The sequence below is a fragment of the Crocodylus siamensis genome, chromosome 1 (assembly GCF_052110815.1).
Source record: "Crocodylus siamensis isolate JL-2025a chromosome 1, ASM5211081v1, whole genome shotgun sequence".
NCBI lineage: Eukaryota > Metazoa > Chordata > Crocodylia > Crocodylidae > Crocodylus > Crocodylus siamensis.
The window spans coordinates 180,688,393-180,715,393 of record NC_143395.1 but is presented as its reverse complement, the minus strand read 5'-3'; the positions used below and the strand labels follow the sequence as shown (position 1 = coordinate 180,715,393).

Genomic DNA, 27,001 nt, shown 5'->3' with positions numbered 1-27,001 from the left:
CTTCATTAATTTTTCCAGGATTTTCCTTGGGATAGAAGTTAGGCTAATTGGCCTATAGTTGCCCGGGTCCTGTCTTCAGCTCTTCTTGAAGATGGACACACGGCCCTCTTCCAGTGTTCAGGGACCTCCCCCGAGCACCATGAGGTTTGGAAGAGTTTCACTAGAGGTCCCATGATTACTTCGGTGAGCTCCTTCTACACTCTTGGATGAAGTTCATTTGGTCCTGCTGACTTGTAAATATCTAACTTTCCTAACTGATCACGCACCACCTGACGGTCAACAATAGGAAGGTGGCCATTCCCACCATGCCCATTATGAACCTTATTTAGTATGATTTTCTCCTTAGTCCGGTGAAATACTGAAGCAAAGTAGTCATTCAAGAGTTCAGTTTTCTCCTGCATTCCGAGTTGTTAAGCAGCGGCCCCACATTTCCATTTGTTTTCCTTTTGTTCCCAGCATATCTAAAGAAGGACTTCTTATTGTCCTTGATTTCTGTAGCTAGTTTAAATTCAGTCTTCACTTTAGCCTTTCTAATCTGCTGCCTACAAGTATGAGCTGTTGTTGTAAAGTCCTCCTGGGGGACTGCCCCAAGCTTCCATTGTTTGTATGCCTCTTTCTTCTTTCTCAAGAGGACCCCTTTTAAATCAAGAGGGGTTACCAGCCCTTCTGCTACCTTTTCTTTGCATGGTAATGGACTTCTTTCGGGCTTTGAGGATCGAGTTCTTGAGGAACAACCAACCACTGTTCATGCACTCCTTTCAACTTCAGTCCTTGGTCTTGTAGTGCTTTCCTTACTATTGCCCTGAGCCTGTTAAAGTTTGCTTTTTTTGCAGTCTAAAACTTCAGCCCTGCTAGCTGATTTGCCTGCCTTGTGTGAAGGTCTACAAATCCAGCTTGTAGGTGAAAGGGACGCTATTAGGAGCTCTAAGGAGGGGTGGGGCAAGGAGGGAGAAGTAGGAGAATTTGTGGGGGGGGGGCCAGGAGGTAACTGAGTGATGCTAACCTTGGCCTCCCTCCAAGGTTGAGAACGCCGTTGGTTAGCATTTTTTGTGGACTGTAGTTCCTTTTATGTTTGAACAAATTTTTATGTTTTGTGATTAAAACCAGCTGGAGAAAATGGAGTAGGTTATCATGTGGCTGACTGTTTTCTTCCTGACTGGGGAGCCAGACTGTGGCTTGCGTGTGGTGGAAAATATGGGTGCAATCAGCAATCTGGGAAACAAGGAACACAAAGCCTTGTGGAAGTGCCTGAGTGAGTGGCAGAGTCTGTATCGGGGATGGGCAGTTATTTTGGTTGGGGGGGCTGCTTATTGAGTTTTGGCAAGCTGTTGAGGGTTGCAATGGTAGCCCTGCCCCTTGACGCATGGTCCACCCCCTGGTTGACATCTTGTGACAGAGTCCTTCCCTCTATGCCCTGACCTTTGCCACCAGCAGTCCCTCTCCTTGCCCCTGGAAGTACTCCCTTGGTGTTTTGCCATCTCAGAACCAGAAAAATATCAAATTATATTCTAAAAAGTGAACATCTGAATCTTTCATTAATTTGATTTCAAAAACTATTTCTGTCTTGGTTTACATGGGTTTATGTACTGTATGTAGAGGCAATTGTATATAATAGCTTAAAATGAAGTCTTACTCTTGTATATTGTCGGGGTAGGAGACATGGAGGGGATGAGTATAGATTTGTGGGGGGCTGTGGATATGTGGGGTGTGAGGGGAGGGTGTGGGTATGTGGGGCATATTGGGGTGAATAGGTGTTGGGAGTGTGTGGATATATGGGGTATGGGTGTGTATGGGATTTGTGGGGGACTGTGTGGGGGGGAGGGTGACTGGGATACGTGAGTGGGTGTGGGGATCTGCATGTATGGCAGTATGAAGGGGTTGTAGGTGCATGTGTTATGGTGGGTTGTGTATGTGCGACTTGCCCTACATACCCTCCCTGGGTACCAGTGTGGTTCCTGTGCTCCCGTGGTCTGGAAATGCAGCTAGGAGACATGCTGTGCTGGAGCAGTGCAGGGCAGGAAGGCAGGGAAATGGCTGGGGGTGGTTTGGGACTGGGCTTCTGTGTTCTGCTGCCTGCTCCCCCTGGATCATCTTTGACAGGCAGACAGGAGCAGATAAATATTTATCTTCTAAATTTTGGGGGTGGGCCCGTGGGCTGGATAAAATGGCCTAGCGGGCCACATTTTGCCTGCCCCTGATATATATCATCAACTGGGCCAGCAACAACAATTCATGCCTGCTGAATCATGAGAAATCAGATGCACCAGTTAGTTCAGCATCCTGATTTTGATGAGAGAGGGTTGAGTCCTTGCAAAGATGGGACTGGAAGATGACCTTGAGGAACTGAGAGCCCTGAAGATCTCTTATTTGATGGGAAGTCTTAAGCATCTTATAGTGTAGTAGATTAAGTAGGGGGTTAAAATCCTCTCAAGATGGCAATATTTCTGAAGCTCATGGAAGTGCGTAGTTCCTGGTTTTGGCAGGAGACATTTTGTTCAGCCTTCTGACAAAGACTGTTGCCCAGTGGCTTAGGGTTCTTTTGCTCCCATTGACTAAAACCAAAGACTTATTTTTCCATGGAACAGCGTAGTAGTAGTGTCAGAACAATTAGTATATTCTACCAGCAAGCCCAAGGAAATGGGTGTGCTGCTATTGGGTGGTCGTTAGTATGGATCAGGTGATTTACTCGATGAAGTCTGAGGGCGTGTCTGGGATGCAAGCACTGGAGCTGAGAGCAGAGGGAGGTATCTGCCAAACCTAGAGAACTGCCTTAGTTCCCAACTACTTTGGGAATCAAGTAAAGACCTAGAAGCATCTGCTAAGGAACTGAGTGTAGCTCTGGCTCTGGATGTGGACCTAGTTGGGAATAGGGATTTGTCTTCAATTTGCTGGGAAAAGGTGCCAGCAGTACCCCCATATGGACTGAAGTTATACTTGGACCTATACTTTTTTGAGTCCAGGAAAAGCCTCAAATTTGTGGGGTAATGCTGTTCCATCAGGATAGGGACCACCCAGGTAGGGGCTAGTAGATGCCAGTCCGAAACGGACATTTATATGAGAAGTTTTTGGCCTTCTATATTTTATTATTAGCACAAAATTCTTAAAGCGCAAAATTCTTTACAGGACTACACATCACAAATAAAGCACCAGCGTCGTACCAAATTCCTATATTCACAAACTAAGCAAAATGTCTACTTACGAATATATATTTGTGTATTCTATGTGCATCCCTTCCAGATTCCCTTCTTTAATGTTGTCATAATTGTATCGTATCATACCTTCCAGTCTTCACTTTCTTCCATTAGTTTTTGGCTCTACTTCTTCTGTTCTGCTACGGTTCCTTTTGTACCTCAGCAGGCACCCATATCCTTTTCAGGTCAAGTATACCCTTTGATTGACTTTGACCTTTGGAATGGAGATGTGTGGAGGCTTTTATCTATATATTATTAATAATGGAGTAATGCAGACATGCCAAACGATTAACATTTACTAATATCTTCTACACTTGATGATTTGGGGAATTTTAATAGGCTTGTTTTTCACTATTTTCTTTGCTGGAAGTTTCTTTAACAGGAGCCAATTGACAATAGCGTACTATAAAATAACTCCTTGTAGAGATCAAGCAAATTGTCCATTTTTCTTGATAGGATAAAGTTTACAGCCTTTCTTTAAGAAAAATGGCTACTGGTCAAACATAAAATAATGGTAGTCTTTTAACAGACAGTAGCTATAGCCATAATTCTACCTTCTTTCTTTTTCATGTCCTTGTGACAAGGAATTTAGCATAATTTGTAGGGCCCACTATATTGTGAACACTTCTGCTATAGCCTTGAACGTGCAACCTCTAGGTTGCTAGACATGCACCTTAGTGCCTGCACCACTTCAGATAGTTGCACCGATAGCTTGGGGGAGATGACTTTAATTTCAAGAGGGCAAGTCTTAAGTTTTTTTGAAGAACTAAAACTGTTGACCTCTGCTGATGCAAGCTTCCACTTAAGAAAATTAATGGTAAAAACATATTAATACTAAATATTTATTTTGAAAAGTATGTTCCATCAGTTCTTCTCAACATATGGGGCATATGGGGGTGTATATGTAGGGTCTAAGGAAGAGGAGGTATTTGGATGGTCTGTGCAGGGAAAAGAAGATAGATGCAAGAGTTAGGGGAAGTTGAGGGACAGGATGGAGGGAGAAACTGGGATTATGTAATTTAAAAGATTTGCAGTGCTCTGATGTAGCAGAGTAGTGGTAAATGCAGTTTATCTGGCAAATATGTTTGCTACTTTATGCTACTTGAGACTGACAGAACAGTTAAAATGTACCATTGAATATTTCCATAAGTTAACCCCTCCCTCCCCAAACCCCCTATCCCCCCCCAAAAAAACCTCAAAATGTTTTATACTTACATCTTTAAATCGTTATACTGCATGGTAACGTTCCCTTTGGCTTTCATGTTTACAAGTCATGCAAGAGAGTTTTTTAAGTCCAAAAGGAAGCTCAGGGGGAATAATAATGTTATAATTTGGAGTAAAGTTTGACTACATGCTCCTACTTCAGGGTAGACGTATTGCAGGTGTTCCAATATCTAACAGTTATAAATTCAGGGAATGCAAACTAAAAGCTAAAATTAAGATATTCAAATATGTTATAGCAGGGGCCTGGTTTAAATTATGGGTCTAGCTCTCTTGATATTGTGGCCTGACTGTGGTGGGGGTAGCCATTTGCATGCCCAGATCATGCCTTCTCCTCTCTCCCCCCATTGGCTGAGAACCACTCCCTCTCACTCCCACAGCAGCAGTAGCTGGGGCTTGCTTCTCACCTCCCCACACCAGTACAGGGTGGGGAGGGTGGGGAGCCCCCTCTGCTGCCCCCTGGGGATGGGACACAGGGAGGTGTCAGGGAGGGCCTGGCCATCCCAACCTGGAGGTAACTTTGCTTTCCTGGTCTTGGCTGGGCCAGGTAGGCAGGAGGCCAGCCCCTTCCCAGTGGCTGCTGCTTCCGGGCTTCAGAGGGGCTGGGTGGGCAGTGAGCTGTTGGCTTCTGACTGGCTGCTGCTGCCACCACTTTTAGCTGCCACTGCCTCAGTGGCTCTAGCCCCCTTGTGCTACTCCCTGCCCATAGGCTGTGGAGGGGCTGGATGGTAGATGAGCCTGACCCTTCCCACTGCTGCCTCAGGGGCTCTGGCCTCTTCGTGCTGCCCTGCGGAGGGGCCAGGCAGGCAGCAGATTTCTTCCCCTCCCCCATACTGAGCAAAGTGCAGGGCCAGGCAGGGTAGGCTGGGCTGGTTACACAAAGAAGGGTTTGGGGAGGCAGCTCTTGCCACTGCCTTTACCTTATGGAGGTTGGTGAGAGAAGGGGGATGCTATTTTTTTCCATAGATTTCATAGACATTAGGGCTGGAAGGGACCTCAGAAGAGCGAGTCCAGCCCAAGAGCAGGAAGTCAGCTAGGGTCAAAGGATCCCAGCAAGATAGATATCCAAATGTTTCTTAAGAGAGTTCAGAGTAGGTGCTTGCACCACCTCTGGAGCCAATCTATTCCAGCCCTTGGGGGCTTGACAGTAAAGAAGTTTTTCCTTATGTCCAGCCTGAAATGGTCTTGGAGGAATTTGTCACTGTTTTGACCTTGTCATCCCTTGGGGCGCTCTGGTGAACAGCTGTTTCTGCAGATCCTGATGTATACCTCTTACATACTTATAGGCAACTACCAGTTCCCCCCTGAGTCTGTGCTTTTCCAGGCTGAAGAGTCCCATGGCTCTCAGCCTCCCATCATGGGGTATGTTCTCTTGCCCTCTGATCATGTGTGTGGCTCTACTATGGAGTCCCTCAAGCTTTTCCACATCCTTTTTAAATTGTGGAGCTTAGAATTGGACGCAGTACTCCACCTGGGCATGGCCGAGGCAGAGTACAGTGGGAGGATGACATCTTGGGATTTGCTTGAGAAGCATCTATGGATGTAAGCCAGAGTTTTGCTTATTTCACCAGTGTGATGTCGCAGCTAATAGCTTGTATTCATCTTGTGGTCAATCATGACCCCCAAGTCCCTTTCAGCCATGGTGGTAGCAAGCGTAGCACTGCTGAGCCTATAAGCATGCTGCAGGTCTTTTTTTCCCCCCAGATGGAGCACCTTGCATTTTTCGGTGTTGAATGGCATCAGGTTTTTATCCGCCCATTTTCTGAGCCTGTCAAGGTCAGCCTGGATCACCAGCCTATCCTCAGGTGTGGATACTTTACGCCGAATATTGGTGTCATCGGCAACTTGACCAGTACGCTTCTGACACCAATGTCTCCATCGTTAATAAAGACGTTAAAGAGTATAGCCCAAGGATGCCTTGGGGGACCCCACTTGCACCAGGATGATTTACTTCCGTCAATTACAACTCTCTGGGTCTGACCTCAGAGCCAGTTCCCCACCTATTGGACTGTGATGTAGCTAAGGCTGCAGTTGGCCAATTTTTCCATGAGGAGATTATGGGACACCAGATCAAAGACTTTTTTTAAAAAAAAAGTCAAGATATATGATGTCAATCTCTTCTGCCTTATCCAGGTGATATGTCACATGGTCATAGAAGGAGATGAGATTGGTCAGGCAAGATGTACCCACAAGACCTTTGCTATGCTCTCTGGCAGCCGCTGTGCCCCCAGCTGGCCAGCCACACTGCTCCTGTCTTTTAAGTCGGCTTCCCTCCCTGTCCCAGTCCTCCCCCCTTCCCCAGCCTAACACTCACAGCAGCTGTCTCGCTGCAGTGAAATGCCATGATGTGGCAATTTGCTGGAGCACTTCCCAGCAAGCAGCCATATCATGGCATTTAATTGTAAATTGCATTTTTCATGAAAGTCATGAAAAATGTGAAATTGTGAATTTAAACCAGGCCCAAGTTACAGTATAGGAAGTTATAGTTAAAACCCCTTCTTACTATTGTATAGTGACATGAAGAAGACAGAGTGATGGCAACCTGATCTGTTCCGTAAATGAGTTCAATTTGGGACCACAAATACAGAAATATTTTTATCATGTTTTTTTTCATTGTGTCACTACAGAGAAGAGTTATGGTGATTTGGGTATCATAACTGCATTTTTATACTTCAGTTTAGTTGGAGAACATTTAAGTCTAGAAAGAGAATATGTTTTTTTCCTCTTTCAGTTTTACTGAATACCACAACATACAGTAAGTAATGTGTTGTATATAGTCTTACTTCATCATTTCTGTTGTGTATTTAGTCAGCTTCTTAAATTGCTTCCATAGATCTTTTCATATCACAACTTGAGGGACAGGGCCTTAAAAAAATAAATAAATAAATAAAGCAAGTAGTAGATTAACCATTCACATTGTGGAGGTGTCTGGCTGTCATTTTTAAGGTAATTTTGAAGGTTACATTCAGTTTTTCACTTGCACGGTAGTTTAAAACTTCTCTCTAAATGCTTCAAAGGTTTTGAGACTTATTCTTTCTTGTCCAAGCTTCTGTAGCTAATAGTGGCTTATTATTAATGTCCATTAAACTTTATAGAACACCTTGAAAATGTTTAGAATTTCTATGCTTCAAGAACAGAAGTGAAATCAAACAATTAGCAATAATCGTTTAATTACATTTGGGTTGTTCAACTGGTTAGGTCATTAAGTAGTGTCTGACACCAGAAGTAATTCTACCAATCACTTTTCCTCTTCATTTAATTTGGATGTTGTAATGAGTCAGCGGCAGTCAGCAGATTGTAGATATATAAAACATTCTCAGTCAGATGTTAGGTAGAAGACTGGATAGGCTTGCCTCTAGATCCTGCTTCTGGAGCCAGTCTTTGCACTCTTTGGCCACAGTTTTGTCTCAACTGAATTCTCTCAATTGGCTCCCCAAAGGGGGGCAAGTAGAGACTTCAAGCATTGGTATAGAACTCCTGAAAGACAGTAATTTGTCATGAGCCATTACCAGTTTAGCCAGTCGACAGAGGCAACACTGGGACAGTGCTGTGGAGGTGGCTGTAATACCTGATCACTTCTTTAGCAGACTTACTACTGACCACCTACAGAGAGAGGACGCAACGCTCTGCCCCTAAACAGCATCTGAATCCTGCTGTCTCTGAGGCCTCTACATTTGTCATGTGTTATGCCAGTATTGCATGACAAATTGTAACTTGTCAGATGTTAAATCAGTTTATCCCTGGATAAAAACAGCAGATTAGCCCTAAAGAAGTTGCTTGTTGAAACAACAACTTCTTTGTGGCATGTAAGTATCCTGCGATAATTTTAATGTGTGGCCAGTTGTCCTCTTCAACTTCTCTCATTCACAGCTTCTTTGGCCCCACTGTCACTGGCCCCTGGCACATTATGTTTATGGTTCAATTACTCTGTAAAATAGTACCATGAAGAGTCACATTAATAGTTCAGCTGATTTATGGTGCCATAAAGTTGCAAACTAGACAGAAGGATATTTTACAAAATATGTGGAATATTTTTGTGGCTTTTCTGTATGGTGCTGTAAACTGAACATGTAGCCTGCTCTCATCCTGATGTTGACAATGTGCTCCTGATGGAGAGGGTTGCAAGGTTTTTTTAGTGTGGAAGGAGGTGGGAGATCTAAAAACATGCCTTTTTCTCAAACTCTGGAGGTGTCCAGGACTGGGCCAACAATCAGCTGATTGTCAGCCCTGGCCCTGGACAGCCCGAGGTTTCGAACCCATTCAGGGCTAAGGCCAGTAGTCAGCTGACTCAGTCCCAGCCCCAGGACAGCTCACGGTTGGCCCTGGAACAGTCCCGAGTTGTAGGCACCCAGCTTTTAGCTTAGTGGTATAAGGGAAGCCTAGTGATTGGGATTTTTTCTGTGATCCCAAAATGGCAGCTCGTGCCATGCACAGACACACAGTTATTGGGATAGATCCCATTCTGTCAAGAGTCATTGTCATTCAGTTTCCCCATTCTTTTTTCCTCCCTTTTCCTTCTCTTTCCTGCTTGGCATCTGTTTTTCTTCCAGTTAAGTTTTTTCTAGATCCATCTGAAAGTAGAACAAGGGAGAATCAAACAGAAAAGCACTGAATAAGTTATTAGGTAATGGTCTGCACAGCTTTTTATTTTCCTGACTATCTGTTATATATTATAAAAGCCTTACTTTGTCCGTCTGTGTATCCATAATGCTTTATTTGCAGTCGGATTAGTTGTCTTGGCAGCCAATCATAATACTTACTGATACAATCAATCAGAGTGCCCTGCACAGACAGAAGTGCCGCCATGATAGCGGAGACTGAGGGGGCGGGGGGCGAGGCCAGCAGTGCTGGCCCCCAGTCCTTTTCCTTGGAGGTGCTGGTGGTACAGTGCTGGCCTTGCCCCCCTGCTCTGGGACTTGACCGGGGGGCAGGGGGAGAGGGGGGGCACATGGGGCTGGAAGCGGAGCAGCAGCACCGCGGGGCCCAGGTTGGTAGCACTTTATCCCCCCGCCCCGGATCACTCATGGGGACAGACCGGGATGGCAAAGCACTGCCATGATGGCAGGGACAGAGGGGACAGAGCAGGGGGGAAAGGCCAGTGGTGCTAACCTTGCGGCCCCTCCCCCGCCTCCAACCTTGCCACTTCCAGGCCCCAATAAAAGCTGGCAGGGAGGAGGAGGTGGCAGGTGGGAGGGGAGGCACAGTGGCAGTGCCCTGCTGTTGCTGTCATGCTCTGAGAATAGCCGGGAGGGAGCGGAGCCGGAGGCGAAGAGGGTTACACATGGCTGGATGCACAGTGGCAGCAGCATAGGATGCTGGGTGGCCACTGCGTGCAAGCTTCCCTCACACTTCTTCGTAACCTGGGAGGCGGCGGGGGGGGAGGTGTGCACACAGATGGAGGCAGAGAAGTGGAAGCTCAGGGTGGTGGGTGCTGGTGCTCCATCCCCGCCCACTCCTCCGCCCCATCATTCTTGATAGGCAGTTGGCTACTCTATTATATTTATAGTGTTGTCTGGTAGTACATACTCTTCTACTGTTCCACCCAGAACCACCTATTTCACTAATCATGTGTTCTCTAAAGTCTACAGATCCCACAAAGTAGGAGTTTTTGGAGATAGCTTGCTGAAAAGGGTGCTGACAGTTAGGCATCCCCATTGATTTCTAGGTCTTCTTCCATCGAAATTCAGGATAATGGACTAGACAGATGACTAGCTTGATCCAGGTTGGCAGTTTTATGCATTGTCCATTATGGGTGAAATAATGTAGATTAAATCACTGCTTTAGTGGTGATTGCCAGTACTACAACCCATTGTTCATTTATTCATAGAAAATCAGACCAGATAGTTTATCTGACTAAGATATATGGACAAACTTCATTTAAATAAAGTAACATAGAAGAACTCCTAGTGCATACAGTGCTGAGATTAGGGGGCCAGTGCACACATCCCCAGGAGACCTCAAATGCCTCTACACAAACGCTCGTAGTATGGGAAACAAGCAGGAGGAACTTACCCTCCTGCTAGCTGACACCAACCCAGACACAGTGGGGCTCACTGAAACGTGGTGGGACCCAATGCATGCCTGGGCAATGAATATTAAGGGCTACAGGCGGTACAGGAGGGACAGGACAGGGAGGAAAGGTGGGGGTGTGGGCACTCTACATTAAGGAGGAATACACATCCTCATCAAGTAGCACAGAGTCAGAGGAGGGGCACACTGAAGTGCTCTGGGTTAGAATACAACGCAGTCGAGGGGAAAGAGACTTAACGGTGGGGGTCTGCTACAGGGCACCCAACCAAAGAGAAGAGCTAGACCAGGAATTATTATGTCGGCTCACGGGGGTAGTTAGGTCAAGGGACATGGTCATCATGGGTGACCTGAACTTTCCAGACATCTGCTGGGAAGAGCAGTCAGCCAGGTCTGACTGCTCACGTAGTTTCCTACCCAAAATGTAGGACCTCCATCTAACCCAGGAGGTGCACAGCCCCACCAGGGGAGACGCCTTGTTGGACCTGGTGCTGGCCACGGGTGACGACCTGGTGAGGGGGCTGCAGGTGCTGGACCCCCTGGGCAACAGCGATCATCGCCTGCTGGAATTCACCATCCAGCGCAAGGTGGCAAAGGCCTGCAGCAAGGCAGCAGCCCTAGATTTCAGGAGGGCAAACGTCAATGAGCTGAGGAGAATAGTCAGGGAAGCACTGAGGTCCCAGAGGGGAGGGGAGCCAGGTGTCCAAGAAGAGTGGTCGCTCCTTAAGGAGACGATCCTCCAAGCCCAAAGGGAGGTAATCCCAACATGGATCAAAGGGAGCAGGAGGGCGCAAAAGCCCCCATGGCTCACCAAAAGCATCTGGGAATGTCTTCTAGCTAAAAGGGAGGTGTACACCCAATGGAAGGGAGGGGCCATCACCAGGGAGAATTATACTTGGGGGTCATCATTGACCACAAGATGAACATGAGCCTGCAATGCGATGCGGCTAATAAAGCGACCAAAACGCTGGCTTGCATCCATAGATGCGTCTCGAGCAAATCCCGGGATGTCATTCTCCCCTTGTACTTGGCCTTGGTGAGGCCGCAGCTGGAGTACTGTGTGCAGTTTTGGGCTCCATAATTCAAAAAGGATGTGGAGAAGCTTGAGAGAGTCCAGAGGAGAGCCACGCGCGTGATCAGAGGTCAGGAAAACAGATCTTACGATGACAGGCTGAGAGACATGGGACTCTTTAGCCTGGAAAAGTGTAGGCTCAGGGGTGATCTGATGGCCACATATAAGTTTATCAAGGGTGACTACCAGGATCTGGGGGAATGTTTGTTCACCAGAGCGCCCCAAGGGATGACTAGGTCGAACGGTCACAAACTCCTGCAAGACCGTTTCAGTCTGGACATAAGAAAGAATTTCTTTACTGTCCAAGCCCCCAAGGTCTGGAACAGTCTGCCAGCAGAGGTGGTTCAAGCACCTGTATTGAACACCTTCAAGAGTAAATTGGGTGCTTATCTTGCTGGGATCCTATGACCCCAGCTGACTTCCTGCCCTTTGGGCAGGGGGCTGGACTCGATCTCCCAAGGTCCCTTCCAGCCCTGATGTCTGTGAAATCTATGAAATACTGTGGTTGCTCGGGGATGCAGGGGGGCAGTCAGGAAGGCCAAGGTGGAGATGGAACTGGGACTAGCAACCCAGATCAAGGACAATAAGAAGTCTGTTTTTAAATACATAGGGAGCAAAAAGAAGGTACCGGGTAACGTGGGGCCCCTGCAAGACACGTTAGGAAATTTGGTCGTCACACCAGACGACAAAGCTAACCGGTTTAATAACTTCTTTGCCTCCATTTTCCTGAGCAGGGACCAGTTCAGCCCCCCCCCCCCCCCCCCCCCGGGCCTCAGGGGAGGGCACACCTAGGCCAAGGGTCAGTGAAGATCTAGTCAGGGAACTTCTGGAGGGACTGAATGTATTCAGATCGGCTGGTCCGGATGATCTCCACCCCAGAGTACTGAGGGAATTGGCTGAGGTCATTGCGGGATGCCTAGAACGGCTTTACAAGCACTCGTGGTGCTCTGGTGTGGTGCCAGAGGACTGGAAGATGGCCAGTGTGGTTCCCATCTTCAAAAAAGGGAGGAAGGAGGACCTGGGGAACTATAGGCCAGTTAGTCTTACCTCAATCCTGGGTAAGCTTTTTGAGAGAATTATTCTGGCACATGTCCACGAGGGGCCAGTGGGGGAGCTTATGCTTAGAGGCAACCAACATAGGTTCATTAGAGGCAGGTCCTGTCAGACCAACCTGGTGGCCTTCTATGACCAGGTCTCCAAATCCTTAGATGCAGGGGTAGCAGTGGACGTAGTCTTTCTGGACTTTCGGAAGGCCTTCGACACTGTCTGTCACTCCGTTCTCATGAAAGAACTGGAGGACTGTGGTATCAACACCTACACAGTCAAATGGGTCGCCAACTGGCTGGAGGGCTGCACCCAGAGAGTGGTGGTGGACGGGTCATTTTCGACCTGGAGGGATGTGGGCAGTGGGGTCCCCCAGGGCTCGGTCCTCGGGCCCACACTGTTCAATATCTTCATCAGTGACTTGGACAAGGGTATAAAAAGCACCCTGTTCAAATTTGCTGAAGACACTAAGATGTGGGGGGATGTGGGCATGCTAGAAGGGAGGAATAGGCTGCAATCAGACCTAGACAGGTTACAAGGGTGGGCAGATGAGAATAGGATGGGATTCAACACTGACAAGTGCAAGGTGATGCACCTGGGGAGGAAGAACCAGCAGCATACCTACAGGCTGGGAACTCCCTTCTCATCAGGGCATAGGCAGAGAAGGATCTTGGAGTCATCATTGACTCCAAGATGAACATGGGCTGGCAGTGTAGGGATGCAGTCAGGAAGGCCAGCTGCACCTTGTCATGCATCCACAGATGCATCTTAAGCAGGTCCAAGGAGGTGATCCTCCCCCTCTATGCAACACTGATCAGGCCGCAGCTGGAGTACTGTGTCCAGTTCTGGGCGCCGCAGTGCAGGAGGAATGTGGACAACATGGAGAGGGTCTAGAGGAGGGCACATGCATGATCAAGGGTCAGCGCGGCAGACCCTACGAGGAGAGGCTACGGGACCTGAACCTGTTCAGCCTCCACAAGAGAAGGCTGATGGGGGATCTAGTGGCCTGTTACAAACTAGTCAGGGGGGATCAGCAGGCACTGGGGAAGTCCCTGTTTCCCCAAGCACTGCCAGGAGTGACCAGGAATAGTGGTCACAAGCTGGCAGAGGGTAGATTTAGGCTAGATATCAGAAGGCGCAACTTCACTGTCAGGGTGGCTAGGATCTGGAATGAACTTCCAGGAGAAGTGGTGCTGGCTCCACACTGGGTGTCTTTAAGATAAGGCTAGATAAACCTTGCTTGGGTTGTTTGACCCTCCCCGCCATACTCTTTCCTGCCATGGCAGGGGGTCGAACTTGATGATCTGCTTGGGTCCCTTCCGACCCTACTAACTATGAAACAAGTATTTACTCTGAGCCACTCTTATATTTGGTGTCAAGTAGACTTATAAAAGCTGAAATAAACAGGTTGACAACATTTTAGAGTGGTGGATTGACATGCTCTTCCATAATATCCAGGCCACTTGCTGCCACCTCCTGTGTGCCTCTACCACACAGGCCCAGTCTCCATCCCCAAATGCAGTGGGGAGGGCCACATTCAGTGGCAATGGTGAGTGGCATGTGCTGTAGGACATAGATGTCAAGCTAATCTGGCCCTGTGGACCAAGTAAGTGATGCAGGGACTAGTCCATGGGCTGGATGAGCAGTGTGGAGCTAGCCCCACAGGTGAGATTGAGACCACAGATGCCACCCTCCCTGCACATATGGGATCCAGTGTGGTCCAGGATTGAGCTGCATGTGGCAACCTCTGGCAGGCTTGGGATGCGAGCCACATGTGGCACCCATTCCAGCTGGTCTGGGATGGGTTCTGTGTGCAGCCAAAGCAGGTGCTGGATCAAGCATGAGGAGGACCTACAGATACCTTCCACCACAGTGCTGGATCCAGTGCCTGCTCTGGCTAGTTCAGGACTACGTGTGTGCTGCATGTGGCACCCTCCCCAGACCAGCTGGAGTAGTCACCCAGAGGGGGTGCCATATGCCCCTGAACCAGCTGAAGCTGGAGCTTAGGTGTTGGATTTGGCAAGTAGGTGAGGGAAGGTCCTGGGCTGGCCCCAGTCAGATGCTTGGTGTAGTACATGTTCTGGACCCTCTGTGCAGGGCCAGTTCGGTGTGGCATGTGGGTCAATTAAAGACCCAGGTCCAGTGCTGGGAGCTAGATGATATGGTTCTGTGGGCCAGATTTTTAACACCCCTGCCTTAGGAGATTGGGGTGCGGGGAGGTAGGGCAGAGGCCATGGGTAGAATCAGTGGCTTGGTATGGGCAAGAGGTTCAGGAAATGTGCCTGGATGAGCTGCTTGCCGCTAATCTCATGGACCAGATAGTCATGCTGGGTTGTGGGAATCCAGGTCTGGGGTTACTCGGGGATTGAGTTGTTGACAGAGTTCAGGAGGTATGAGCAGAATCCAGGTACAGGCTGGGTCAAGACCCCAGGAGGTTGGCCTAAGAGTGGACTCTAGGAACAAGCCAAGTCAAGAACCTGAGAGATCAATAGGGAACAGTGTTGGGAGAGCAAGGTGGGTTGAGAAGCCAGGAGCTCAAGCAGACAGCAGAGTTGAAGCACAAGCCAGAGGGAACAGAAGCAGTCTGGTGTGAGGTTGAGCCCGGTTGCCTGGATATTCCCTGTTCTAGGTCAGAGGTTTATATGGGAGAACTGGAGGGTCAGCTATCCCAGCTGGTCATTTTGGTGCCAGTCAGAGGGTGGAGGGCTAGACTCTGCTGCAGGCTTCAGAACAGCCTTAACCAGCCTGAGTGTAGGGTGGCAGCTGAGGATGAGTGGCTGTGTTGGTCAGGTCAAGGCTGTGGCCTGACATGGATCCAAGTACTTTGTGAGCTGGTTCTGGCCTACCTCTGATTTAGCAACAACTTAAAGCAAACTATTGCATGTACCTGGAAAAAAATATTTTTGTTCAACAGGCCAGTGCTCTGCAGACCTGAAGAGATGAGAATGTACAAATCCAGAATATTTCTTTTCCAAGGGCTCATTCGATATGCTAGTATTTTTGGCTCCATACTTTACTTTTATTAATAGTATTTGTTTCTTGATTATCTTGCTACGAGACACTAGACCAGAGCAGGGCAGTTATTTTGGTGGGAGGGGCCCCATAACAAGTAATGGTGAGCGGTCAAGGGCCACACACAAAATCTTTCAGGAGATATGGTTTTAACTAGGTGCACTGATATATTGGTTGCCTAGTGGATCAGCACTGATAAAAGGGAAATTTACATTACTGGCTTTTTTGGGCTGTTGTAGCTACTGATGTTCTCTGATAAATATAATTATGCCTTCTGGCTGGGCCTCCTGGATGCCTGGGTTCCTTCTTGCCCATGGGGCCAGGGCCCTCGAATGCCTGGGTTCCCCTGGGTTTCCCCTTGCAGTCGGGCAGCATTTTAGCTTGCATGGGGTCCTGCTTGGGGCTCTTAGGAATGAGACACAGGGGAGGCCGCATGCACGTGGTCAGGAAAAGCTCCCATGATGAGGGAGGGAGTGGGGCTGGGGCTAGGGGCACTGCCCAGCTAGGGCAGTGCATGGGACCTGGGGTCAGGGTGGATGGGTCCGTGGGCAGTTCATTCAGGGGTTATGTGAGGGAAGGTGGCTCCCTGCTGCTGTGTGGACCGTGCAGGGGAGGCATGGGGGACATGTGCCCCCCCTCAGATTTTAGCGTGCGGCAGATGTGGGCTGCTCACTGTGGGCTCAGGACTCTCTCCATTCTGTTGCCTTTACCTCGGGAACCCTGCACCAGCCATGTGTCCCCCACCTGCCTGGCAGCAGGAGGCACAAGTCACTGCCCCTAGTGTTGGGCAGGGAGGGTGCATCATTGGCACAGGGCTCCAAGGGAAAGGCAGCAGAGGAGAGAGGCCTGAGTCCACAGTGAGCAGTCTGCATCTGCCCTGTGCATAAATCTGGGGGGACACATGGCCCCTGTGCCTTGCTAGGGGTGTGTGTGTGCAGTGGTGGGGAGTCATCCCTCCCTATGCTCTCTGAATGAGCTGCTTGTGTCTCCATCCCACTCCCTGCCCTGGGTCCCATGCCCCCAGCCACTGCCCCTGCCTCCCTCCCTCCCTCCCTCACATGAGGGGTTTTGAACTGCACTCCCCTCATGCCTCTTCCCCTCCATAGACTTGCAGGGAGCTGAGAATCATTGCTTTAGATTCATTTAGATCAAGGGTATCAAATGCAAGGGATTCCATGGGGACCAGATCCACCTCCACCTTTGGCAACTGAGGTGGGGCCATAGGGGTTAATAATACCCCTGCCCTGCTGTTTTGTCTGCCACTGACAAAACATATCCCCAGGGGAGTTCTGTATCTTTGATTTCATTGGTGGATCCTGCCCCCAAATTCCTGGCCTTGCAGGCTGAATGATGGGGCTTTGTTGGCTTGTCTCTCACACCTCTGCTTTTGATGTAGCAGTGTCTAATTTCTTACATTTTTGTTATGCCTTATTTTATTGAAATGGATCACTAATAATAAAGACTGGTGTCTGAGGATCATAGCACTAGTTTCTGGTTACCTAGAATCTAGAGGATTACTCAATGGGACAGAGGTAGAGTTCTCAACAGTCCATTTAATTAATTTCCTATTTTATTAACTATGACATTGAAATTGGTTGGTTGTGGTTTTTGCCTTGCATTTTGCTTAGAAGTAGCATCAGGTGAAACTCATGTCTGAATCCCCTTGCCATTTTTATGCTGTTAGGGTCACACTGGGATTGCTTTTGTAAAACATTGTATATATTGTAAAGCCTGTACAGGCCATTGTGAAACAGTGACACTGACTAAACACACAGTGCTTTCAGAGATCTAGAACTGAATATCTGTACTAAGTACAGCAGTGTTTCATTTTTATTGTTGTTTCTTAGGGATCTCAAGTGTTACAATAGATTTTTTTTAAAAAAAGTAATACAGAAATGTGAATTGTAAATTGATTCTATCTTTTAAATGTTGGATTTCTAGGCACCGTATCTTGGCATTGTAGTATTTTTATTTTAAAGAAAATCTTTAATGTTCATTGAACCATATTCCCTGGAGTGATATGTTTGTTACCCTTACCTTGGCATTGGAATTTCTTTACCTTTTAAAATTTTTGGAAACCTGTAGTGACAGAAATCTTTTTGGGCCTTTGCAAAGCTGATGTTGGAGGCTATACAGACATTTTGGAGCCAGTTGAATAACCCAAATAAGTGAGTTCTTTTTCATGTAGTCCGAAGTAGTTTATATATAAACAATTTGAAACTTGTCTGAAACTAGAGACCAGTATTTCCATAAAGAGAACCAAGACCTTTAGTGAAGGAGGCTTGGAGAAGACCTGTTTTTATGGCAGTTACAAAACAAGAAGTGTAAGACTGCTTTAGATGTCTAGAGGGGGGCTTAAAATTAGTGGAGTCTGGTAATTGGAGAGCGATGTGACCAACGGTGCTGGAGTGCAGAATTTAGGAGTGTCTATCGGAGTTTGGTTTGATTCTGTTAAATTCAAGAATAAGTCCAGAGCATCTGATGGTAATGATGATCTATGAGAAATATCTTATTTTCATACTTCCCAAAAGTGAATTTACTGTGTGGTTCTTTCAGATTTTAACTATAGTAAATGTGAGAAATGGGTGATCAGTTATTGCCTGAATTTCAGCAGTGTAATGGTAATGGTTAGAAACAAGGAATGTAATGGACTGAAATAATAATAGATACAGTAAATATGAAAAGTAGTTGAAACATCAAAATTAAGTGGCAAAATAAAGGATTCATGTTTATCTAAAAGCAGGCATTTTTCCTGAATTTTTGAGTGTTCTGTTGATGAATGTGTTCTTCAACTTTCCAAAATGCTGACCACATAATATGGTCCTGATGAAGCTGATGAGAGAGAACTCATTGGTGCTCTGTTCTCTTAAAAATCAAGTCATTTTAAAAATGCTTAAATACGAGTCTTCTGCTAAAAATGCCATTTTTAAAAAGTCTTGCTTAGCATATGTAGTTAAGCACTTCAGGATGAGGATTTTTTAGTATGTGTTGTTTAGCTGGGACCAGCTAATTACACACTTAAGGTCTTTTACACAGTAATTTTGGGTGGTGGTGGCTGGAGCACTTAACATCTGGATTAACACCTGAAACTGGTTTTAAGCACTTGTCAGGTGGCTCAAAGTTATACCACTCCAGGGCAGGTTTATCTCTGATCCCTGTTACTAAGGGTGTGTTACACAAAAGTGTTAGCCATTTGAGGCTACACCTTAGTGTAAACACCATACCTGCCACTCCCCCACTGACTCAGATGTGGTCCACTGCATGGAACTTCCCTTCCCCCCCCTTACTTGTGGATGCCCATGCTGTCTACTCCAGGGGAGCAGGCAGGAAAGTGTTAATGTGCCTGCCTGGTGGCTGCTGCTCTCTACACAGGATTCAGTTTGGAAAAGAGCAGCAGCATGGCAATGGTGGCAGATATCAGGCAGGCAGGTTAACCCTTCCCTGCCTGTTCCCCTGGGACAGATGGTGTTGGCAGGTATGAGTAAGTGAGGGTGGGGTGGGGCAGAAGGGAATCCTGAGGGGCAGGGGTGGTAGCCCTGGGGGCAGGGGGAGGGAATGGGTGGAGCCTGGAATGGGATGGAGGGAGGAGATTTTTACCTTTTAGTCCTTCAGGCTCCTGGTGGCCTGAAGTGTGGCTGCTTCAAACTTGACCTAGTACTATCATGGATCAGTGTTTGTGTGGCTCACAGCCTAAGGTGTAACAAGGCCTTTAGTGTCGCACAATTAGGTGCCTAGATCTTTTTCACTCTCTGCTTCCTTGCTACTTATAAAAAACATCTCATACTTTTTTTTACAAAAGACAGACATGTTTTCCTAGATTTTAGCTTTGTGAAAAGGTTCCATTTAGCTTGTAAGTATGTTTCCATGCTAAGAAGCCTCCAGCATAGGGTCACTATACTTAATATAGCAATTAAAAAGAAATATTAAAAATTTATTGTATCATTAATGATATTGTTTTTCTTTAGTATCTGACATTGAAATTGGTGATGGGCTGCAGCTCAGAAAGGAACATGCGCTCAAGATCTTTGCTTACATCAACTCCTGGACACAAAGGTATATTCATAAATGTCTTTTCTTGATATGGGACTCCAATATTTAGTAGGACCTGTGTGTTTAAAAAAAAATATAAAATAACTAGAGTGAACAAAATATTGAATTTACCTGAATCCAAGATGACTTTGAATTTAAGACAACCTACCAATAATTGTATTCTGTATATGGAGAAATATATATTTGTCATTTAAAATTTTTAACCACTGCAGTGGGGAAAGCAGTGCCCCCCGCACGTCTGCTCCTGCTGTCACCACTACTTAGCCTGTGTGGTGGCTCTGACTCTGCCATCAGTGTGCACTTACATGGTGGCTCTGGCCCCAGCCAGGCAGTAGCAATAGCTCCAGGTCTAGCTCCAGTCCTGGAGCCAGAGCTGGAGTCCCTCCCCTACTAAAGTACAATCTCCCCCCCAGGCCACACCACATGGTTTTCTTTTTTCTCCATGTTGAACTGGGGGAGGAGAGGGGGGTGGAAATGTGTCTTGGATTTAAATAAGTATGGTAGATACTTTGAGTGTAATATGATGACTCACATGACAGATGGAGAATAGAGAACATTTTGGCACTCATTTATATTTAAACACCTGAGTGCCAGGTCATCTGATGCATGTGTGGATAAAACATATCTTTGAAGCACTGACTAGAATTCCAAAAGCTATAGGAGAGCCTATTAAATACTAGTAACAACATATAATAAAAAAACATGTATGCTGCTGCTTAATGTGAAATATTCTGGTGCACATTCCCTTCCCCCCTCTTTATTTAGGAAAAACATTCAGGAATAATTGCTTTGAATTTCAGTATCATGTGAGTCTGTTCTTACAGTATCCTGATACAGTGACTCAACATTAATGATCCTTTAAAAAGAAATCACTGTTGCTATCTGCAATAAAATCTATAATTCAAATTGCTAATATTCCTTGTATCTTCTTAAAATTAATGTTGGCTCTTCTTTGTTTTTACTGGTACTTTTTTACTCACTAATTAATTTAAAGGAGTTAGCTTTTAGGGGGAAAATTACCTTTGGAGTAAGTTGTTTGAATTTTTTTTATAATATCATGCCCCAGTTGAAATACTTTTCAGTTCTTAATCTCATATTTCTCTATTTGCAGTGCAAACTAGTTTTTCATATTGCAGAATGGTTTATAAAGATAAATAATATAGTTGAGGAGTGGTGTAACTGTAGGGAAAGCAATTGAGGCAGGAAAGAAAAACTATGATTTAATAAAAATTAGGTGACATTTGAGAACAAACGGAGTATTTTCCATGGTAGGTGAGTTGCAGGCAAGATTTTTCCACCAACAGTTAAGGTTGTATAAAGGGGACTAGGGCTGTAGAAACAGTGGAGAAAGAAATAGAAAAAACAGTTTGGGAGGCTTAACAGAGAAAAGCTATATGCTCTAAAATGAGAAAGATCTTTCTAAACTGAATCCAGGAATGACTAGGTGTTGTCAGTGTGGCTGGTTGGTTATAGGAAGAAAATAATAATTATTTTAGTGTTTGTGAGAAGGTACTCACCAGCTTTCTGGATGTGATGGTATCTGGAGAACCAGAATTTAGGAAAGCCATAGACAGTAGAATTAGTGCTGTCAGTTGTTTTCTATATCTGGAAACTCTGAATCCTCTTATCTAGCAGTTGATCCATTAATAAGTTGGCTGTTCAGATTCACTTGACTCTGACACTTCATCTCTACTGGATCAGGAAAAAGGAAAGATGAGAAACAAACAAAAGATATCTCCACATCCTTGTTTTGGAATTCACAGTGTAAACAGGCATTGCCTTTGTGTCAGGATTCCCTGGGTGCATGTTGATATGCCTCTGTGGTCCCAGCGTTGCGAATATTGAACAGCTATTGTCAGTCCTGACCACGGGTCCACACCAGAGGGTTGAACTCACTCTAGTGTGGCCTGGGAACTGAAACTGCCAATCAGCTGATTGGTGATCCAAGCCCCAGGACTGCACTGGATCTGGCTTTCCCCACTTAGAGTCGCATACTGGAGATTCCCTAGGTCGCGTCTCTGTAAGTGGGCAACATTTCTCCTGCTGTCCCACAGGAACAAGAGTCAGGACAGTAGGCGGTGTGTTTTGCCCACAGAAACACATCAGCTATGTTGGGACACATCCATGCACAGTTAGTTGATCTGCTTCTTGAGTAGACATTTATTTATACCGGGTGTAGGCAAAATACATACTGCGGGCTGTATCCAGGCCACCAGTTCATCCTGTCTGGCCCACAGGCTGCTGTTGAGAGCCTGAGGAGGGAGGACTGCGTCCTGTGCTGCTCTGCTCTGTCACAGCTGGGGCTGGCCAGGCCATGCAGTGTGCAGGCTCCTTCCCTTCTCCCCCTCCCTCTGCCCCCCACAAGCCTGGCTTCCTGTTGGCACTGTGGCTGTGCAGTCATGGCAACACAGCTGCCAGCAACCAGGTCCAGATGGGACTGAGCACAATGCAGAGCACTGACTAGGTGTCCTGCCTGTCCACCCAACATGATGAGCTGCTACTGCCCTGACGCTGCTAGGGTGCAAGTCTGTGTTGGCTGCAGGGTGGGGGCTTGGCCTGGGGCAACTGCTCCCAATTTTCCTGGTGCGGCGTGGTGGCAGTGGCTCATTGTGGCAGGCAGGTGGGTAGATGGGATGGCTATTCAACATGCTGCATTGTGCCCTGTCCCAAGCAGGCCCAGCTTTTAGTGGCCTCAGTGCCAGAACTGTGCAGTGCCAACAGGAAGCTGGAGTGGATGGGATGGGGACAGAGGAGTCTGAATGCTGTCTGGCCCTGGCTGTGGAGTACAGCCCTCCCTCCTCAGGCTTGTGTTGATGGTCGGCAGGCTGGATAGGATCAATTGTCATCTTCTCCCCCTTGCCCCCCTGGCCCTCGACAGCTCACCAAAACTCGTTAAGTGGGTCTGCAGCCCTAATAATTGACCATTCCTGATTTATACCCTCAGATACAATGAAGAAGAGGTCAGAGGAACATCATTTGTTTCCATTTGTTCACATTCCTAAGAATAAGTTTTTTCATCTGTCTTTAGAAAGTACTTCTAGTTACTCTTCCATCAGGCAGGAGAGTTGATGAGTTGCAAGTACATTGTACTGAGTCTTCTGAGGATAAATAGTTTTAAGTCCTCACCTGTGATTTCTGCCTGAAGTTGTCACAGTTTTTATACTAGTCAGCCTATAAGCTGATAGTTGTTTCTAAAGTCTCATGCTCAGTAATGTGCAGTTTCACACATTGGCTGTTAAACTGTCTTATTTTACTATTTTGATGCTCTTATTTGTTTGTATCATACTGGAATTAGAAAGGTAAGGTGACATCTTCACAGACTTTGTCAAGACATACTTTTAGATGCTGTGCTTTTACCTCAGGTTATAAGTTTCCATCTTGGGCTAAGGCAGCCTTTTATAGGTGTTCTCTAATCAAGATTGTATCAGTGTTTTTACAGAGCATTATTCCTTAGGCTTGGCTTCAAGATGAGACACAGTATTAGATATTCTATAATGATTTTTTGATTAGGACTCGTTTTCCTAGCTTCCTCTTGATGCCACATCTTACTAATATATCCCAGTAATTGGAATATGTTTGGGCCACTTAAAGGAGAAAATAATCCTGATGATGATAATGTATATTACTGTAATATCTGTGAATACTGGACTACTTATTACCTACTCTGTAAATACAATAAAAAGATGGTTTCTGCTCAAAGGAGCTAACTGTGTAAGTGTAAGCCAAGAGGAAGTAAATGGCCACAAGAACAGTCTCGAGTATAAGGAGACAGTGGAACAATATTGGGCAACATAATAAGCCATGATTTGATAAAATTAAATATTAACCATTAAAATTTGTTGGGATAAATTGTGCATCTTTACACTCCCTGCTCAGTTTTCCTTTTCCTTGGAGTCCTAACTGGTAATGAACCCTGGGAAGTGGTGGAAACTTCTTTTTATAACTCCATTCTGGAATCATAGGCTGGAAGAGACCTCCAGAGGTCATTTAGTCCAAATCCCCACCAGAGGCAGGATCATTGCTATCCAGACCTTTCTGTACAAATCCATTGTCCATCCTATTAGTAAAACTAAACAGTCAACACTGACACAACCACAAGGCATGACAGTTTAACCCACCACAGGTAAATAGCAGCCAATGTCTTGCTGCCATGAGGGTTATTAAAAACATGCTTGAGAGATCCAAGGAAGAGGGCCCCACACCCCATGCTACAGAGGAAGGCAAAAACGTGCACAGTCTGTACTAGTCTGACCATGGAGTAAAATTTGTTCCTGACCCAAATATGCTGATTGGTCTGTACTTGAGAGGAGGGGCAAGACCCTCTAGCCAGGCACTGGTGGTCTTAAGTCCCAGCAGGTGCACTGGAACATCCCAGTCAAAATCTTCAGGCTCAGCTGTAGCCAACACCAGGTGCTTCTGAGGAAGGTGAAAATCGGTCGGACTAGATGATCTACCTAGGTCCCTTCCGACTCTAGCTACTATGAAACTATGAAACTATAAGTTCAAGAATAGTGAGGGGAAGCAGTAGGAGTGAGCAAAAGATCCCTCAGTGGCCTTGCAAAGAAAAGCTTTACCCTCAGAGCTGTACTCAATTCATGAGTGTGAGGGTGTTCTTACACTTTAGAGTTAGCATGTGTTAACTCTAGTTGGTATTAATGTTAGTTGGTGTTAATGTTGGCACATGCTGTGAGAAGTTGCACCTTAAGGGTTAATACCCTCTCTAAAGTGCACAGCTCTGATGTGCCAGGAAGCCAGGTCATGGCTAGGAGTTGCCATGTTTGCTGTGTGTCTGACCCACTCACTGACTATCTAGTGGAAGTATAAACTGGGGAGGGAAAAGGAGTGAAGCAGGAGCTCCTGTCACTCCCCTGCTACTTGGATCACGCCCCTGCCACCTGCCTCCTCACCCCTCTTCTCTCCTTCTCCCTACATGTTTGCTGCCCTGCTGTCCTCAGGTGTCAGCCCAGGGTCGTAGAGTTCTAGATAATGGCTTGTCCATGCTAGGAGTCATGCCTCCTGGGATGCTGGAGGACTACAAACTGATCATTCTATCTTAGTGGAACAGACAGAAGTTAAGATAACTCAAGCTAGGTAGTAGGGTTTGAAGATGATCCTCACCCGAAGTGGTGCAACTTTAAGATGTTTAAAGGGCTCTTAGCTTTTGTTAATGAGCACTAATATGTGGACACTCATCTTTTAAATAAAATTATGGTCTAATTGTAATGTATAACGTCACCCTGATTATGCAGAGTCCCATCTCGGAGAACTATGGTTAGAAGTGAGTACTTGTAAAAGAACCATTTGCATTGTTTGTGGTTATCCTTTAGAAAAACGTCCAAGTTTTAAAGACATTAGTAGAGTATCTTTTGAAGTTTATTTGTTGGTGGGAGAAGTGTGGATCCAGGAGGGGTGCCTTTCTCCTGCCATTGAATTCACCAAAAGGGGAAAAGAGACTGTTGTCAATGATTCCAACTCCTGATCTGGCCAGAGCCTGCATCAATTAGCTGGTGAGCTTAGAGCTCACAGCACTTATGGAGCTCCAGCAGAAGTTAGACTGACAGAGCTAAAGCTTAGGCCTGTGCGAAAAGGGAAGTATTTGATTTGGATTTGGCTGATTCAGAGGACAGTGATTCGATTCAGCGATTAGAATCACTGTCCCCACTCGATTTGGCCAAATCAGAATTGGAGGTTTGGCACTGATTCAGAGAGGGATGATTTGAATCTCTTTATCTTTTCCAAATAGATTCGGAGGCTTTGGATTTGATTTGGACTTTTTAGTGGGACTCCCAATTCGATTCGGAGATTTGGCCACTGAATTAGGCCAAATCTCCTCCAAACTGAATTGGAGACCAAAGCTTTGCACAGCCCTACTAGAGCTTGCTGTGCATGTGCCACACTTCCCTGCCCTACATCTGGATCTTGCCATGGAAGAGGGTGCTGTAATTCTCAAACATTGCTTGCCTATCTGATGCCTCCACAGGGGTATCCCTGTGGCTGTCTTTCTGGGTAGAGGGGAAATTGCTGAAGAAACTATTGGCATCGCCTCATGTAGAAAGAGATATAGCTGTTTGCAGGGGTCCTACTTATCAATTAATAAAAAGGAACCTGAACCTTACGTAATCATGCGATCACATAGTAAACTTTCTTATTACTAGAGGTGCACCAATCGGATTGGCACTGATAAAAGGAAAATTAACATTATCAACCATTGCCTTTTTTTGTCCGGTGTAGCTGATAACGTCATTGATAATGTCATTGATAAATGCTGCATGCATGCCCAGCCAGGGTGGCGAATGTGACACCCCCCCCCCGGATGCACTGCCTGTGGCTCTATTCTGCTCCTGGCCCCAGGGTCAGGTTCACTGCCTGGCTGGGTAGGCCCCTGCCTCCCTCACCATGGGAACCTCAATCTGCCCTACCATAATCCCTTTCCCACCCCAGGTTTACTGGCAGGATGCTGCTCTCCAAGTTGTCAGACTGTATTTCTGTAAATCGGCTACCGGATCAGTATCAGCCAATTTGGCTGGTTAATAATCGGTTATCAGTATTGGCCAAGAAAATCTTTATTGGTGCACACCTAGTTATTATATAGTATGTTTTAGTTGCTTTAGTTTCTGCATAATTGGCAAGAAAGGTAAATAGCTTCATATACTGTTCTTGGTAAAAGGTGAGTGCATTTACATGTGGAATTAATTTGACTGAATAAACACCAGCACAGTTCATGTTGAAGTTTATTGCTTCTTGGCGCTGTGCTTACATGTGCGCCTGGGACTGCAGTGCAATGAGCTGGGTCAGAGCAGCCCCTGCTGACAGGAGTTGTCAGCCTGCCAGCCCAGGGCTGCTTTGACCCAGCTCACCGTACTGCAGAGGGGCTGGCTGCGGCATGAGGGTGCTCCAGCGTAGGGCTAACAGGCAGGCAGCCCCCATACTGAAGTACCCTTTACCCCAGCCAGCCCCATCAGTGTCTACATGTGTGATGAGGTGCACTAAATAAGCTGTCACAGGATAGTTCTTGTGTTTATGAGTACTAACCTACTACGGCATTTATTAGTTTACTGCAACCTACAGGGTCACCTGTGTAGGCTCTGAGACTTCACTGCGGAGCTAATTAGGCAACTGCAGTAACTGTCTCCTGTAGCTACACCTGTGACAAGCAGGGAGGGAAGGATTCAAGAGCAATCTCAAGAACACACCTTGATTTCTATGCATGGTAGAACAATATGTTTGGCCTTATCTTGTCAGGCCAACTCTGGTTGGTTGGTTTGTTTGTGTGTTTGTTAATTTTAGTCAAAATGCCAACTATAGAAAGACATTGCAGTCTTTCTATTGTCAGAAATGGTTGAGTTGCCTGTAAGAATGCATGAAGTCTTTTCTAGTTTCCCAC

At 46.3% G+C, this 27,001-nt stretch overlaps 1 protein-coding gene across 3 annotated transcripts in view; it reads left to right on the top strand.

Moving 5' to 3' along the window:
* USP34 (ubiquitin specific peptidase 34) overlaps positions 1-27,001 on the top strand; it is a 242,410-nt gene that overhangs the window by 15,767 nt on the left and 199,642 nt on the right. For all 3 annotated transcript variants that reach the window (XM_090050232.1, XM_090050214.1, XM_090050223.1), the window contains exon 2: positions 19,533-19,620. In XM_090050232.1, coding sequence (XP_089906358.1) covers positions 19,533-19,620 — 88 coding nt within the window. The remainder of the gene's footprint in view (positions 1-19,532; positions 19,621-27,001) is intronic.